Source organism: Lontra canadensis, unplaced genomic scaffold (genome assembly GCF_010015895.1).
Source record: "Lontra canadensis isolate GAN:19392208 unplaced genomic scaffold, GSC_riverotter_1.0 scaffold75, whole genome shotgun sequence".
Taxonomy (NCBI): domain Eukaryota; kingdom Metazoa; phylum Chordata; class Mammalia; order Carnivora; family Mustelidae; genus Lontra; species Lontra canadensis.
In genome coordinates this window covers 3,177,332-3,192,111 of record NW_022631069.1, presented here as the reverse complement: position 1 = coordinate 3,192,111, position 14,780 = coordinate 3,177,332, and the positions used below count along the sequence as shown (strand labels likewise).

Below are 14,780 nucleotides of genomic sequence, written 5' to 3'. Positions count from 1 at the left end.
AGGCAATGAAAATAACAGAGATTCTCAATAAAATCATGGAGCAAACGGAACTGTGTTAGAGCAAGAATAAATTTGATTGTAGTTTATGAAGTGCCATTAAAGTTGAATTGAAAAATTACTTTTCAGAAAAAAATTATGTGATTAAAGCAGTTTATGGGAGGAATGAAATGGTAATGACATATCTTAGTTTGGTAATTTTGCTACCAAATTAATTTTAATGTGTTGGCCCTGAGCCCAAAGGTAGAGAATTTGCTGAAATATCTCTTCGAGAACTTAATGATTGAAAGTAGGCAAGTGTGGAGTGCCCCAGGGACATGCTGCAGGCTTGAGCCCATTTAAGGTTGCATTAAAGATGTGGCAGATGGAAGGGGTATCAAGTTGATTAAATCCTCACCTCCCTTATCAAATCAAAAGGAGGAATAAAAGCCAGTGAGAACTGAAAAAACCAGGAGGACCTAGCCATTGCTTTGTACCCAGAAAGCAATCAATAAACGCTTGTTAGGTGAATAAATGATGATCAGAAGTGATTAAATGAAATGTAATTAGCAAACAGCAGCAAGTATAATTGCTTCTCAAAAAAAAAAAAAAAGAAGAAAGAAAAGAAAAAAAGAAATCTGTGTTCAAACTTGCAAACAAATAGGCTCAAAGAACTATGTTCTAGGAAACAGAATCTGGCCTGGTAGGATCCTCCAGGCCTCTTAACCACAGTGGCTCTTGTTTGATTGGGTGAGCCAAAGGGTTTTGGTATTGAGCCAAAAGAACCCTTTTAAGGGCTCTAGGAGAGGGGCGCCTGGGTGGCTCAGTCAGAAGTGTCTGCCTTTGGCTCAGGTCATGATCCTAGGGTCCTGGGATTGGGCTCTCTGCTCAGCGGGGAGCCTGCTTCTCCCTCTCCCTCTGCTGCTCGCCCTGCATGTATGCTCTCTGGCACGTGCTGTCTGTCAAATAAAATCTTAAAAAAAAGAAAGGCTCTAGGAGGTGAGTTCAAGGCAGTTACCTCATGACAGAATTCTGTTAATTGAAACAGGCACAGATTTGAACTTTCAAGTCAGAAGACCCACCTATTTACTGAAAATGTATTCTCTAGCCCTGGAGGGCTAATTAGTATGACAGCTCCAGTTTGCACGGGAAAAGAGGAGCAAGCTAAAATCCAGAGTGTTCTGTTTTCACAGGGGCTGAACGCTGGAGTTGCCCTGTGCTGTAGGAGCAGAAATCTCTTGGAAAGTGAGGTTATAGATAATACAATGCAAGAATTCTTCAGAGATTATGAATCTGGGATGTCCCAGTAGCACTTGATAAAACCTGGGAAATGGGGGTGCCTGGGTGGCTCAGTGGGTTAAAGCCTCTGCTTTCCGCTCCGGTTGTGATCCCAGGGTCCTGGGATCGAGCCCCGAATCGGGTTCTCTGCTCAGCAGGGAGTCCACTTCCCCCGCCCCCCACCTCTGCCTGCCTCTCTGCCTACTTGTGATCTCTGTCTGTCAAATAAATAAATAAAATCTTTAAAAAAAAAAAAAACCTGGGAAATGAACTCTTCTGAGAGACCGAAGTTGCATAAGACAAGTCCTGACTCCCGCAGCCTACAGAACATACTGGACATGTTCAACAGTGGGCACTCAGCATCTGCTGCTCTGTATGATGCTGGACATCATAGCACAAGGCTTAACGGGGGTCCCACGGAGGCTTAAGCCAGCACCAGTGTGAGTGCCACACCTGCCCAAGAAGAGAGCAGGTTTGGGGGTAGTAGTTGCTTCCTTGAGAAGAAGTGAGGAAGGATGCTGGGCTAGGCTAGAGGAGGGAACAATGTGGGAAGCAGCTGGTGTTTGAGAACAGGTGTCAGGCCCTCTGCGTTCAAGTTTCAGCTGTGCCACTCCCTGGATATGTGACCTTGGGCACGTTTTCTAACTTCATTTTGTCATTTTTTTTTTCATCTGTAAAATGAAGATGTTAACGATAGTAGAGGCTCCCTCAGTCGGTCCCTGAAAGGACTAAACGCTACAACACAGATAAAGAGCTTAACATAGTACCTGACTTACCATATGTTAAATCTTAATGGTATCAAGGACTGTTGTTAACTAGAATCATTTGGAAAGATTGCAGATCAGAGCAGCAGGAGGAAAGGAACAACTTTAGTAAGTTCTTCAGTTAAAGTGACTCGTTTTCAGGCTGGTAAGAACCATGAGAGGTGAGAATTATCATTCTACCCATTTTATAAATGGTATAAAGAGGCTCCGTGGGAGTAAATGGCCACCTACAGCCCCATATCTAGCAAGTACCAGATCCAGTATTGAACACTATCTTGTCTGGAACTAAGCCTGTCCTCTTTCTCCCACGTTTGGCTGATAACCATGGCCAGACTAAAATATGTAGAGATTGGTATCCCCACCTTATGTAAAAATGAAAACAACTGAAGACCATAAAATAGAAGAAAGGCCAACAGCTGCTTCTCAGATGACTACAATTTTAAAAAATCTCTCTCTCTCTCTCTCTCTCTCAAATACTTTTCAAACAATTTGTTCAGTCTCCTATTTTGGTGCCATAAACACATGCCTGCTTGGCTTATCCAGTGTCCAAAGACACAGCATCTATTATGAGGAGTTTCCTGTGGCCTCCTGCCCTGGCCTCTCTAACTTCAAAGGAAGTCGGCCCTGGTATGTCCAGGAAATTGTGCAAGTTTTAGGAAGTGCTATATAAATGCATTAATAATCACAAATTATCATTAATGGCACGATGCTATTAATATAGAGAACAATGGCAGTCATTTTCTCCGCTCATGCGCCAGGTACTTCACACATGCTTTTCTCATTTAATTCCCACAACGGCTCTATTTTACCGGTGAGGAAACTTTTCTGGAAAGTTGTGTCCCAAAGGACACACAGTTAGTGTCAGACCTGAGATTAGAACGTCGTCTCTGTCTGATTCTTAAACTCTTCCCTTACACAGAGCTGTTTGAAGTCATGGACTGGGCTAAGTAGGGTCGGGGGCCTTTCCACATGTCTCCCACCCTTCTCGAAGGGTCATTCACAAATGCTGTCCTATAAGCAGGGGTTAACGGGAGCCTCTCAACCTCTCTTCCAAACAGTCTACCTCAAATATATTTTATGTTTTATGGGGTCTATATTTAGTACTTCTAAGGGGTAGGATGGCTATGAGGAGGTGGTATATATGGCCTGAGTAGAGTTTCAAAGAAATTGAATTTTTTTTCTGTATTTAGGAATATCTCTATATCTTTAAAAGCTGTGGTCTCAGGCATCATGCCTACAAAGCAAATCAGAAAACACCCTTCTCTGCCACAACCCTCTATGAATGTTACTATTGGCACAGGGTGGGGAGGAGTGGGTTCTGGAAGCAAATTACCAAGGCTTGGTACTACTGTCCCACCTGCTAGCTGTGTGCAACCTTGTGTGAGTACTTACCAGGTTGTAGTAATAATACTTATCTCCTATTTGTTGTGAATAGTAAATCAGATAACGTATGCCGAGTTATTTAGTACAATGAAGTGCACATTGGAAGGATTCAAAAGATATCATCATCATCACTTAATGTAATATCATTTCCTTAATTTCACTGTCTTGTGTATTAAGCCAGCTAACATTGTATTTATCTGAAGTGTGATAATATGATGCTCTTAGGTAAAGGTTATGGTCTTTTTAATAAAAGCAGTTGGGAAAAATCCAACTAAAGAGTGTTGAATTTAAATAAACAGCCCATTTTATCCAAAACAACCAGCTTTTACCCCATGAAATAGGAAGGAGTTGAAAAACTCTTTATTGGTGATAGGGTTTTAATATTATGGGGGGAATATTGCTGCACTGAATAGACTAGCTTTTAACTGTGTATTTACCTCTCCAAACATCCATCCACTAGTCCATTCAAAAGGCACTTAGGGAGTACCCTCTGAGCATTGTCTTCAGGAAACTGAGCCAAGAACCTAAGGTCACTATAGTTATTCAACAGGGAAAAGTGTGAGTGGCAAAGTGTTGACTTTCACAGGGAAGCTGGGACAATGTGAAAATTCTTGCTAGGGTAGTCAAAGCCCCTGACAAGCAAAACATAATTCCAGAGTGGCCCTGGTGCCAAGCCATTTAGCCCTAGCCCCAAAAAAGTTAGTCACTAAGATTTAGAGTGAAAGACAAACACTGGGGTTTTCATTCAAGGTGGTATATAAGATCCAGAATAGGGTAAATTATAACTAAGGAAGAGTTAATTAAGCATTAATGAGGAAGGCATGTATGTATTGTATGCAGTACATGTATGCACTGCATATCTTGGAAGGCACCGAAATGTATGCACTGATATCTTTAAAAGTTAGCCCAAAATATTTGCTTTATCAATATATTACTGCTAAAAATATATACACACATATTTTATATATTTGTAATATGTGTGTATATGTGAGTGTATTAAAGTATAACATACATAAAAAATGTACACATTTTAACTGTGCAGTTGGAAGAATTATCACAATTTCATCCCATGTAACTACCACCCACACCAAGAACTAGAACTTTAATATCTCCCGGAAGTCCCCTCGCACTCCCTCCTAACTGGCTACCCACTCAGGCTTTCCCTGCCTTTCTAAGAGTAGAGATTCTTTTGCCTGTTTTTGAACTATAAATACATGGAATTATACAGAATGGACTGTTTTGTGTCTGGCTCCCTCACTCCACATTATGTTTTTCATATGAACATGTACTCACTCTCCTCAGTCCCCAGGAAACAGAAATTAAGCCACAACGAGATTCCATAATATCAAGTGTTGGTGAGGACACAGCACAGAGGGTGAGGACACAGAGCACTGGCTCTCTCATATGCTTCTGGTGAGAGTAAATTGGTAAATCATTTTGGAAAACTGAATGATGGTATCTCCTAAAAGCTGTTTATTGCCTTCCTTGGCATACTCTTTTCCAAAGTGCTTCTTTTAAGATTTTAGAAAAAGAAGAGACAGCAAAACAAAGCAGAAAGTGCGACATTAATAAAGATAAAAGACAAAATTAATAGGAAAACAGAGAAAGTAAAAATCAAACATAAACCCAGTTCTTTCAAAACTACTGTTCTGTTGACCTCAAACCTGCTTTATAATCACACACACACACACACACACACACACACACACACACACCCCCATGCCCAAGATTAGCCGTAGGTAAAGAGATAACAAAAAGGAAAATGAACTATAAAGGAATATTAGAATGAAACAGGCTAGTACATTCAGAAAAGGATCCATACACATTTGGATACTTGATTTCTGACAAAAATGGCACTTGGCAAGAAGTTGGGGGAGGGCAGTGGTTTTAACAAATGGCGCTAGGTCAACTGGAGAGCCATGTGGAATATGTGAATTTTGACCACTATCTTGCACCATGCCCCAAATTAATTCTGGATGCTTAACAGATACAAATGTGAATGGTAAAACAATAAGGCTTCTACAAGATAATCTAGAAAAAAAATCTTCAAGACCTTGGGATAGGCAAACACTTCTTAACCTAACAGGTTATAAAAAGTTCCCGTATAACGGAAAAGATGGATAAAATGGACTAGATTGAAATCAAGATCTTCTGTTGAGTGAAAGACATCAACATCACTAAGAGAGTGAAAAAGCCATAGAGAAGAAGAGATTTTACATTGTATATAACCAAACTGCTTCCAAAATATATAAAGAATTCCTACAAATCAAAAAGAAAAAGATAATCCAATTGAAAAATGGATGAAAGACAAAATAACTTTTTAAAAAAGATCTTATTTTTAAAGAAATCTCTACAACCAATGTGAGGCTCAAACTTACCACCCCGAGATCAAGAGTCATATGCTATACAGACTGAGCCAGCCAGGTGCCCTGAAATACCTATTTTTGATAAAGTGAGGAAGGGGACTAATGCCTTTTCCAGGCAAACATATCTAAAATGTGTTTTCTTCATTTAGGTTTTGTGACCACGATTTGGTGGCGGCACACCCACGGCAGAGGAGAGGGACAGAGAGAAAAGGCAGACTATAAAAACTAAAGTTATAGAGTGACAGGGCCACAGACTAAGTTAAAATAGAAATGTTGGCTGGAATCAGGTAGTTTAAGGGAAATGGAGCAAACAGGTTGCCTCAGAGAAGACAGCTGCTGGCCTAACTCAATGTGTCTTACTGGAGGTGGCTTCCGTAACAGATGCTTCCAAGACAAGGTCCACACAGACAAGGAAAGATAAGACTCTTCCTGTCGCTGACGTCAGCTGTGCTCAGAAACTCACCATCCACTCATAGCGGCACCTGTTCCCTCCACTGGTCACAGCCGGTATTTTCTTTCCCTGAGACCCCTGTGTGCAAAGACCTGATGCTCCACCGCACGGGAATCATCCCTCTGGGCCAACTGCAGGTAGGATGGCTCAGCCGCAGCCCTTTCTCCGGGTCGCCAGAGTGACCTCTGCAGCGCTGACTGGTAGGCAGAACTCTCCGATAAACAGCCCGTGGAATTCTCTCAACTACCTGGTCACATGAACATTATTCCCCCTGCCCCCATCACTGAGGAAACGGAGTCCCAGTGGGTGAAATGTAATTCAAAGAGAGCAGAGCCAATGAGCAGAAGAACCAGTGTTCTGAGACTTTCTGCACTCTTTCCATTTGGCCCCATCAAGTGGTCGGAACGTAACAGGGAGGGGTGAGTGAGTGAGTCACAGGAACGCGAGAAATCACATACCTGAAATACCGAAACCGATGATAAGGGCAATGGCTCCAGCCAAAATAATGATGATGCTAATAACACTATGGAGAGATAGAGAAACAGGAAATTACTCTTCATTGCACTCAACATGCTGCTTTGCGACCGGGGTTCCTGTGTGTTATCTATCAGAGGTGCTCCTAAAAGCATCTTGACCTCTGTCTGCACCATGAGCCCTTTCCTAGAAAGCGGTGCCTTAGGCAGGATTCTCAACAATCCCCATCTCCCCGGGGTGCTGGGAGAGATGAAAGGAGTGATCCCTTAATCTGACATATGTCATCTGACTATTTCCAGATCAGAAAAGACTCTGTACAAAGATCGTTGGGGCAAAACTGATGATACCTCTGCAGCGCCAGGCGTGACTTGAAGGGGATGGGTCCCCTACTCAGTCCGCACGGAGCATTGATGCCCATCATTGACCTACCTGTCTTGTCTCCTTCCATAGACTTTACACTGAGGACGACGGTCATGTCTTTGCCCATACCCACTCACCCCTAGTTCCCTGAACCCTCTGGATTCTCAATGGAACTTTGCTTTCTCTTATTAAGAAAGTAATACAAGGGTGCCTGGGTGGCTCAGTTGGTTAGGCGTCTGCCTTCGGCTCAGGTCATGATCCTGGGGTCCTGGGATTGAGCCCCGCATCAGACTTCCTGCTCAGCGGGAAGCCTGGTTTTCCTTCTCCCTCTGCCACTCTCCCTACCTGTGCTCTCTCTGTCAAATAAATAAAATCTTTAAAAAAAGTAATACATATTTCTTACAGAGAGTTTAGAAAATACAAACAGGTTAAAAAAAAAAAGGACACTAAAATAACCTGCAATTCCATCACCCAGACACAACCACGGTTAGCTTCTTGAGATGTATCCTGCCCTTTCTCAATGAACAGATTAACAAATGACATTTGAGGAAAAAAATAAGGAAGTAGTGTTTACATTCTAGTAGTGCTAGAATTACTTGGCAGACATGTTCTAGGCACCGTTATGGATTATATCATTTATCTATTCAATAACCTTACGAGGCGAACACATTTATCATCTGTGTTTTACAGATGCAGAGGTGACACAGGAGGTTAAGCATCTTCCCAATGCATGCATATTGTTGGTCAGTGGCCCAGCTGGGAACAGAATCTGTGTCTGGAACCTGCACTCGTCTTCTCCCCGCACTGCCTCCCAAGAGTTGGGGGCTCGCACATGGGGCACAGGGGTCCTCTCCAGGGGGACCCATGATCCTTGAATGGCACCAGCTCTAGCTGCTGAGAGTGACTCAGAAACAGAAGGCCATGTCGGTGCTGTGGTGTTGTTAGAGCGGTTCCTGGGAAGCTGGCCCACTGCTGCCCGCCCTTGCACACAGGTCCTCAGGCAGGTGTCCTGGGCCACACTCTCTCCCTGCTGGCAATTCACACAGTCCCCACACCCACACTGATGTTACTCAATAGCAGGACAAAAGAGAGGCACAGGGAGGCAAAGAATGATGCCACAGAGAGAAAAGGGAAGCACAGGACATTTTCCTTTCTGCCCTGAATAGGCTCATTGTACCCAGCTCCCCTTGGCCCAGGGATGGGCCCACCGGAGAAAAACAACAGATGTCCAAGGAACCGTTTGAGTCAACAGTTTCCCTGGAGGTCAAGCCCTCGTGAGTGTAGCTGTAGGGTCAGCGAGTGAATTCGCCAAATGATGCCTCTAATGATAATCGGGTACCTGCCCCCGATTCTAAGAAGAGACCGTATCTGGCCATTTCCCCTCTCTCCATACCTCAGGGCACCCTCGGTTCTCACTGCTCCAAGTGTGTGAGAACAGCTATACCATCTCAGCAAGAGGTACTGACCGCTGAGCCAGAGAGAGGACTTGACTTTGGGACCCCAGCTCTTGCTTACCTTCGCTTACTTCATGTCTCTGAGACTCGGCCTCTTTATCTTTAAAATGGGAGTAAGAGTAATTCCTGCTTTACGTGCTCTAGGGTGCTAGGGGTTGAAGTGTGTCCCCCACCAAATTTACATTTGGAAATCCAAACCCCTAGTCCTTCAGAATGTCACTTGATTTGGAAATAGGGTCTTTGCAGATGTAATTCATTCAATGGGATCATATCAGAGTAGGGTGGGCCCCTTAGTCCAATAGGACTGGTGTCCTCATAGCAAGGGGAAATCTAGCCACAGACATGCAAGCACGCTCAGGGAAAACACTACATGAAGATGAAAGCCGAGATTCAAGCAAGGAACATCAAAGATGGCCCACGGACCACCAGGAGATCGCAGGGAGGCCTGGAGCAGACTCCCCTTCCCCCTCCAAAGAAAGCGACCCCACCGACCTATGAGTAGACTGCTCATCTCGGAGCTGTGAGAGAGCACGTTTCTGGTTAGACCACCTGGTCAGTGGGTCTTTGTTATGGCAGCCAGAACAATGAATAGAAAAGTATTGTTTTCAGATCAAAGTAGATAGCAGCTATGTCATAATCTGTAAGGGGCTATTTATATATTGCTTTTTACCATCAAAAACTTTACCTGCAGCTGTTTGCAATACATTTGTTATTAAAAGCTGATTTGGGACACCTGGGTGGCTCAGTCAGTTGATCATCTGCTTTCCGCTCAGGTTGTGATCCCAGGGTCCTGGGATCGAGTCCACATCAGGCTCTCTGCTCAGCAGGGAGCCTGCTTCTCCCTCTGCCTGCTGCTCTCCCTGCGTGCGCACGCGAGCGCGCGCTCTCTTTCTCTGAGAAATAAATAAGATCTTAAATAACAAAAGCTATGACTTAATCCTGGGGACTGGTAATATTAGAAACGTTGCAGTATTTTGACACATCAAAAATACCACACACCGGGCTTGGGGCTGATGCCCAATGAGCATTTTCTCCTTTGAGTTACCAAGTCCTGCTGAGTAACTCCTTCATGTCTCTCACACCTCTTCGTTCCTGTCTTCACTGTCCCCCGTCGCCACCATGTCTCCCCAGCATTTTTCCAGTGCCCTCCTCAGTTTTCCCTGTTTGCAGCCTGGACGTCTCCTACCCAGTCCTCCCCCTGGCAGCATTAGTGTGACTTTGGAATTTCTATACCGGATTAGCCGAGGGGGGATAACCTAGTGGCAAGATGAGGGGGAGAATAGACAGGCTGAGGTCTCGAGCGTGGCTCCCAGAGTGAGCCCTCATGGGTTTGAGCCTCAGCGCCCCTGGGCTCCAGCTGTGTTTCAAGTTCCTGTTCTTCTTGTTCGGATTAAATGAGCTACCACAGTGTTACCCCAAGTTAGGTGATTTGTAAAATCACTTAGAAGAGTGCCCGGCGGGGCGCCTGGGTGGCTCAGTGGGTTAAGCCTCTGCCTTCGGTTCAGGTCATGATCTCAGGATCCTGGGATCGAGCCCCGCATCGGGCTCTCTGCTCGGCGGGGAGCCTGCTTCTCCCTCTCTCTCTCTGCCTGCCTCTCTGCCTACTTGTGATCGCTCTCTGCCAAATAAATAAATAAAATCTTTAAAAAAAAAAAAAAAGAAGAAGAGCACCTGGCACCTGGGAAGCTTCAGTAAGTACTAGCTATTCCCAGTCTTATTTTTCTGCTGTGGTGAGGTAACATGTTTCTAAGCTAGAATATGTGTTTCCTTGCTGGTGCCCATGGTGTGGGGATGAGCCCCCCGGCTCAGCTACGGGAGCTCTTTGTAAGAAAGATTACAAAACTGTAACAGAGTCAGCCTAGTCCTCTGCTTAAAACTTGGAGCGTCCTTCCATCTCCCCTGGGATAACGACTCACAGGGCCTCTCAAAGGGGCACCTTCCCTTCTCCCCAGTCTTTGCCTCTCCCCACATTTCCCCTCAAAGCTTTGTAGGTACTCCCTGCCACAGACCTTTGCGTATGCCATCCTCTGCCCTCAGAAAAAGCAAAGACACAGAACAGATACCTGGCCACACACCAACAGGAGGGGGACAATGGAGCTTGTGTGGACCCATCAGAACGGCCGAGCCCAGCTCCGTCCCCGCAGACCCACATGCTTCCCTAATTGTGGAAGTGGAACCCTCCTGGCTACCAGCGCTTTCTCTAAATGGGAATCACCTTGAGGTTTCTTTGGAGCTGCTGTTCCCTTGGGAAATAGCTCACCCTCTAGAGCCTTGGAAAGAGAAGCAGGAACTCAGAGCAGCCAAATTAAATCGTTCCTGTTTTGCTGCTTATTAATTTTTTAAAAAGCTGAATAAAATATTCACATAAGGTGTACTTACATTGCTTTTTGGTTTTTACTTTTCCAGAATAATTTCTGGTAACGATGCTGCAGGAAATTTTTAATATGAAACTGTCTTTTAACCACTGCACTGGAATTCACAGGGCACATTTATTAGACACTCCTTACAAAGGGGCCCAGATGGAAATCAGTGCTTTTGGAAGATTTGTTCATTTAGGAAACATTTATGAAGTATTTATCGCGTGTAAGATATTGTTGGGAGGACATTGTAGAGATGAAGTGTCAGCCCTCAAGGAGCTTTTTTTTTTTTTTTTAACATTTTATTTATTAAAGAGAATGAACAGGGGGGAGAGCGAGAAGTAGACTCCCTGCTGAGCAGGGAGCCCAATGCGGGACTTGATCCCAGGACCCTGGGATCATGACTTGAGCCGCAGATGCTTAACTGACTGAGCCACCCAGCTGCCCCCCTCTAGGAGCTTATAGTGCAACTGAGGTAAAACACACACACATGCATGTATAACATGCACAGACATGCAGACACACACACACAAACACACACATACACACTGTAATAACACAAGACACATGTGGTCAGGGCTTCAGTAAAGAGAGGAATAAATTCTCACAGGAATTCTATGGAGAAGGAGGTATTTTAAAACTGAGAGAATTAGGGAGAATCAAAGTGTATTTCCATGGACAAATTTCAAATAAAGAGAAAGTCTTCACTGAGAAATATGTTTGGCTAATTCATGCTGCTACATGCTCTCTAAGGCAGAAACCCAAAGAAAAGTGGCATTTTCTGCCACATGGACAGGGTTAGGACCCAAGCATCCTGCTCAGGGCTCTGGGCTCAGAGAAGGGGCCTTCAAGGGGATGCAAGACTCAGAGCTTTGCAGGGGATGGACTTGGATTCCACCTAACACGTAGTATGGACTCCCCGAGGGTGGCCTTGTTCAGTTCCCTCACATGTCTTTGCTTCTATTGCTGCTGCCTTGAAAGAAATCAGGCGTTTGTGAAAACATGTGAAGACATGTCTGTGAAGACATGTAGGTGTGTTCCAGAAAAGCCTCATGCTGTAGCAAATCACACAGTAAAGGATGAGCTTATGGGGGGAAAACAGGGTTAAGGGCAGACCACTCATGACCTAGGTGACTTTGTAATCGGTCTACTAACAGAAACAATACTGGGTATGTGGGGAGGTAACTCGGACCTCCAAAGCGGGCATCTCAGTAGGGCCAGAAGCTGCTTCAGGGGATATTAAAAATGCACAGAAACAACTGAGCAGACATTGACTGAGGGTACTGTGAGTCTGAGTTTTCTGGAAAGGTGGACGTATGGGAACGTGAGCCTAGGATGGGCTTCTCTGGGGAGGGAGCTCCAAGGGCAGATGTTTATTTAAAATTACAAAAAAACCAAAAACCTGAAAGCCAAACCAAGCCACAAAATTCCCATGTGGCAGGAAGCCACAAGGTCAGAAGCCTCCCCTCATCCCCACCCCTGCATATCTCCTCTAGATCTGTTTCCAAAAACAAGGGCTTTCTGGATCTGCTATGCCATGTGTAGAGCACTATGTCTGGAAGACATAAAGCGCTCTTTGTTTTATCCAAACATTAATGGTTTCTATGTTCTCTAATTTCTGCCTCCTTCCCCAATGCCGGCAGAACCGAGAGATACCACATTCCCTCAGATTATCAGCTTGCCTTTACTCGAATAAACGATAAATGATTAAGACTCTGAAAAGAAGATTGTTAGCACACGTATGATTAACCTGAATAAATTATACTTTTAAAGTAAATACGCTTTTTAAAATGAAATATTTAAATTTATAAATATAAATATATTTTATATATTAAATAAATATATATAGTATATACTATATATAATACATAAAAATAAAAATAAATATAAATATAAATAAAAAATTTAAATTAAATATACCAAGCAGAATATTTGAGTAAATCAAATAAATATTTGAATAAATCAAACATATTACTTTGTTCATAAACTAACCAAGCCACTGAGTTTATAAAGAACGCTGACACCGGAGACGTTTACTTCAGCCTATCCAACACGTTTCTCTTTTTTCACCCCATCAAAGGTGAAAAGAAATTATTTTGAAATATTATGTGGAACTTTGGGCTTTAAGGCAAAATTATCTATTTTCTGGATATCGATTAGTACAGGTTTTAAGTTTCTGAGAGGCTTAGATTATTGTCTCCTCAACACTTTTCCCCCATCTCTACAGTCCCCTGCTTTATCTCATTATATTGGTAAAATCAAGGCCAGTATTGATCCAGGGAACTGCGAGCATGAGCATTTGTGAGTGGTAAATGGAGGGTCAGGAAGCAATTGGCAAAGAGAAGACTGTTATGTGGAGCTTATGTAAGTGTGTGTGTGTGTATGCGTGCGTGCGTGCACACACGTGGGTGTCGTCCTGGGCAGCCCCGCCCTGTCACACATCTCTCATGATAGTGGACAGCATGGCTTTCAGTTTGGGGAAGACATTTTAGAAAATTGTATGGGAGAGACTCAGGTGCTTTTGAGTATCATGTTGAGGCATCCTGTCTTCCTTCAAGCTGCCGCTGAGAAACATGACACGATATTCTGGGGGTCCTCCAAAACATAGGCCCCATGATTCCATCCTATCTGGGCCTCAATGCCACAAAACCAGGGAGACACGGCCAGCAAATGGATTACCTCTCGCTTGCCAGCTGCTTCTGAATGATTGATCGTAATGGCCTCGGGTATTGCGTGGGAGAAGATTGCAAGGCTGCCTCGGGGCTTAGCGGTGGAGAGCACCCCCATGATGAGAGACTTCTGAGTGAGTATGCGCGCCCCGTGAGTGCCATCTCTGGGCCAGCAGCAACACATGAAAGGGGGCTTGAACTGGCCACTTGCCAACTACCACAGTCCTAGGCTAAGTTTACGGAAAAGTAATGACGGTAAAATGGCGGTGTTAGCGGACTCTCTTCTGTGCACGTTTTTGGCCTGCACTTTAAGAACAGCGATGAATGTGTTTGCTTAGGACAGGGCTCCTCTGGCTCAGCACTATGACTATCTGGGCCACATAATTCTTTGCTGCTGTGGACTGTAGGATCCCTGGCCTCTGTCTTTTCGATGCCAGCAATAGTCCTGTCCTTCTTGTGACAACTTAAAATGTCTGTAGACAGGTCGCTCTGGCTGAGAACCATTGATCTAAGAGAAGGGAGACTGGAGATGGTGATGTGATTGGAAGTTATTGTTTTTGAAGGGAAGTTGAAGGAACGGGGGTAGTTTAACTTAGAGGAGTCGAAATGTAGTAACGATCATTTCAGGAACTGAGGTGCCTTAGAGACCTCTTCTCTATCACCCTGGAAGAAACGGAGGCAATAGGTCAAAGTTCTAGGAGTTTAGATTGAGATTCAGCATGCAGAGGAACCTTCCAGCAGAGCTCCCTGGTCCTGGCCGGAGGCTGCCGAGTTTCCATGGGACATGTGCCTACAGGTGGGGGCTGAGTAACTACTTAGGGACAGAAGTGGGGAAGGAAGTTTGGGGGCACTAGGTAGGGAGTGGAAGAGTTTTGAAAGCCCCTTTCAAACAGTGGGATGATTCTGTAATTCGATGTTCCTCGGCCTTGCTTTTGCCACAGTTGCGTATTCTGTCTCTGCCTCCTAAAACCCTTATTAATAACATAGCAATGACAGCTGATACTTCACGAGTGTATGGCCTCATTTATCTCACTTTATTCCCACAACAACCCTACGAGACGGGTACTATTATCTTTCTTTTTAGTGTTAAGGAACTCATCCAAGGGGTCACCCCTAGATTATTAAATTAGAGCAAGATTAGACTTCGGTCTAACACTCCATTGCCTATGGCCTTAATTATTAAACTCTATGTTGTATAAATCCAAAGTTCTCTAAATCCCAGGGTTCAAATCTGTTTCCAGGCTCATG

The 14,780-nt window shown here is 44.2% G+C and overlaps 1 protein-coding gene across 3 annotated transcripts in view; it reads right to left on the bottom strand.

Moving 5' to 3' along the window:
• Positions 1–14,780, bottom strand: part of VTCN1 (V-set domain containing T cell activation inhibitor 1) — a 56,813-nt gene that overhangs the window by 17,495 nt on the left and 24,538 nt on the right. For all 3 annotated transcript variants that reach the window (XM_032881331.1, XM_032881329.1, XM_032881330.1), the window contains one exon: positions 6,677–6,741. In XM_032881331.1, coding sequence (XP_032737222.1) covers positions 6,677–6,741 — 65 coding nt within the window. The remainder of the gene's footprint in view (positions 1–6,676; positions 6,742–14,780) is intronic.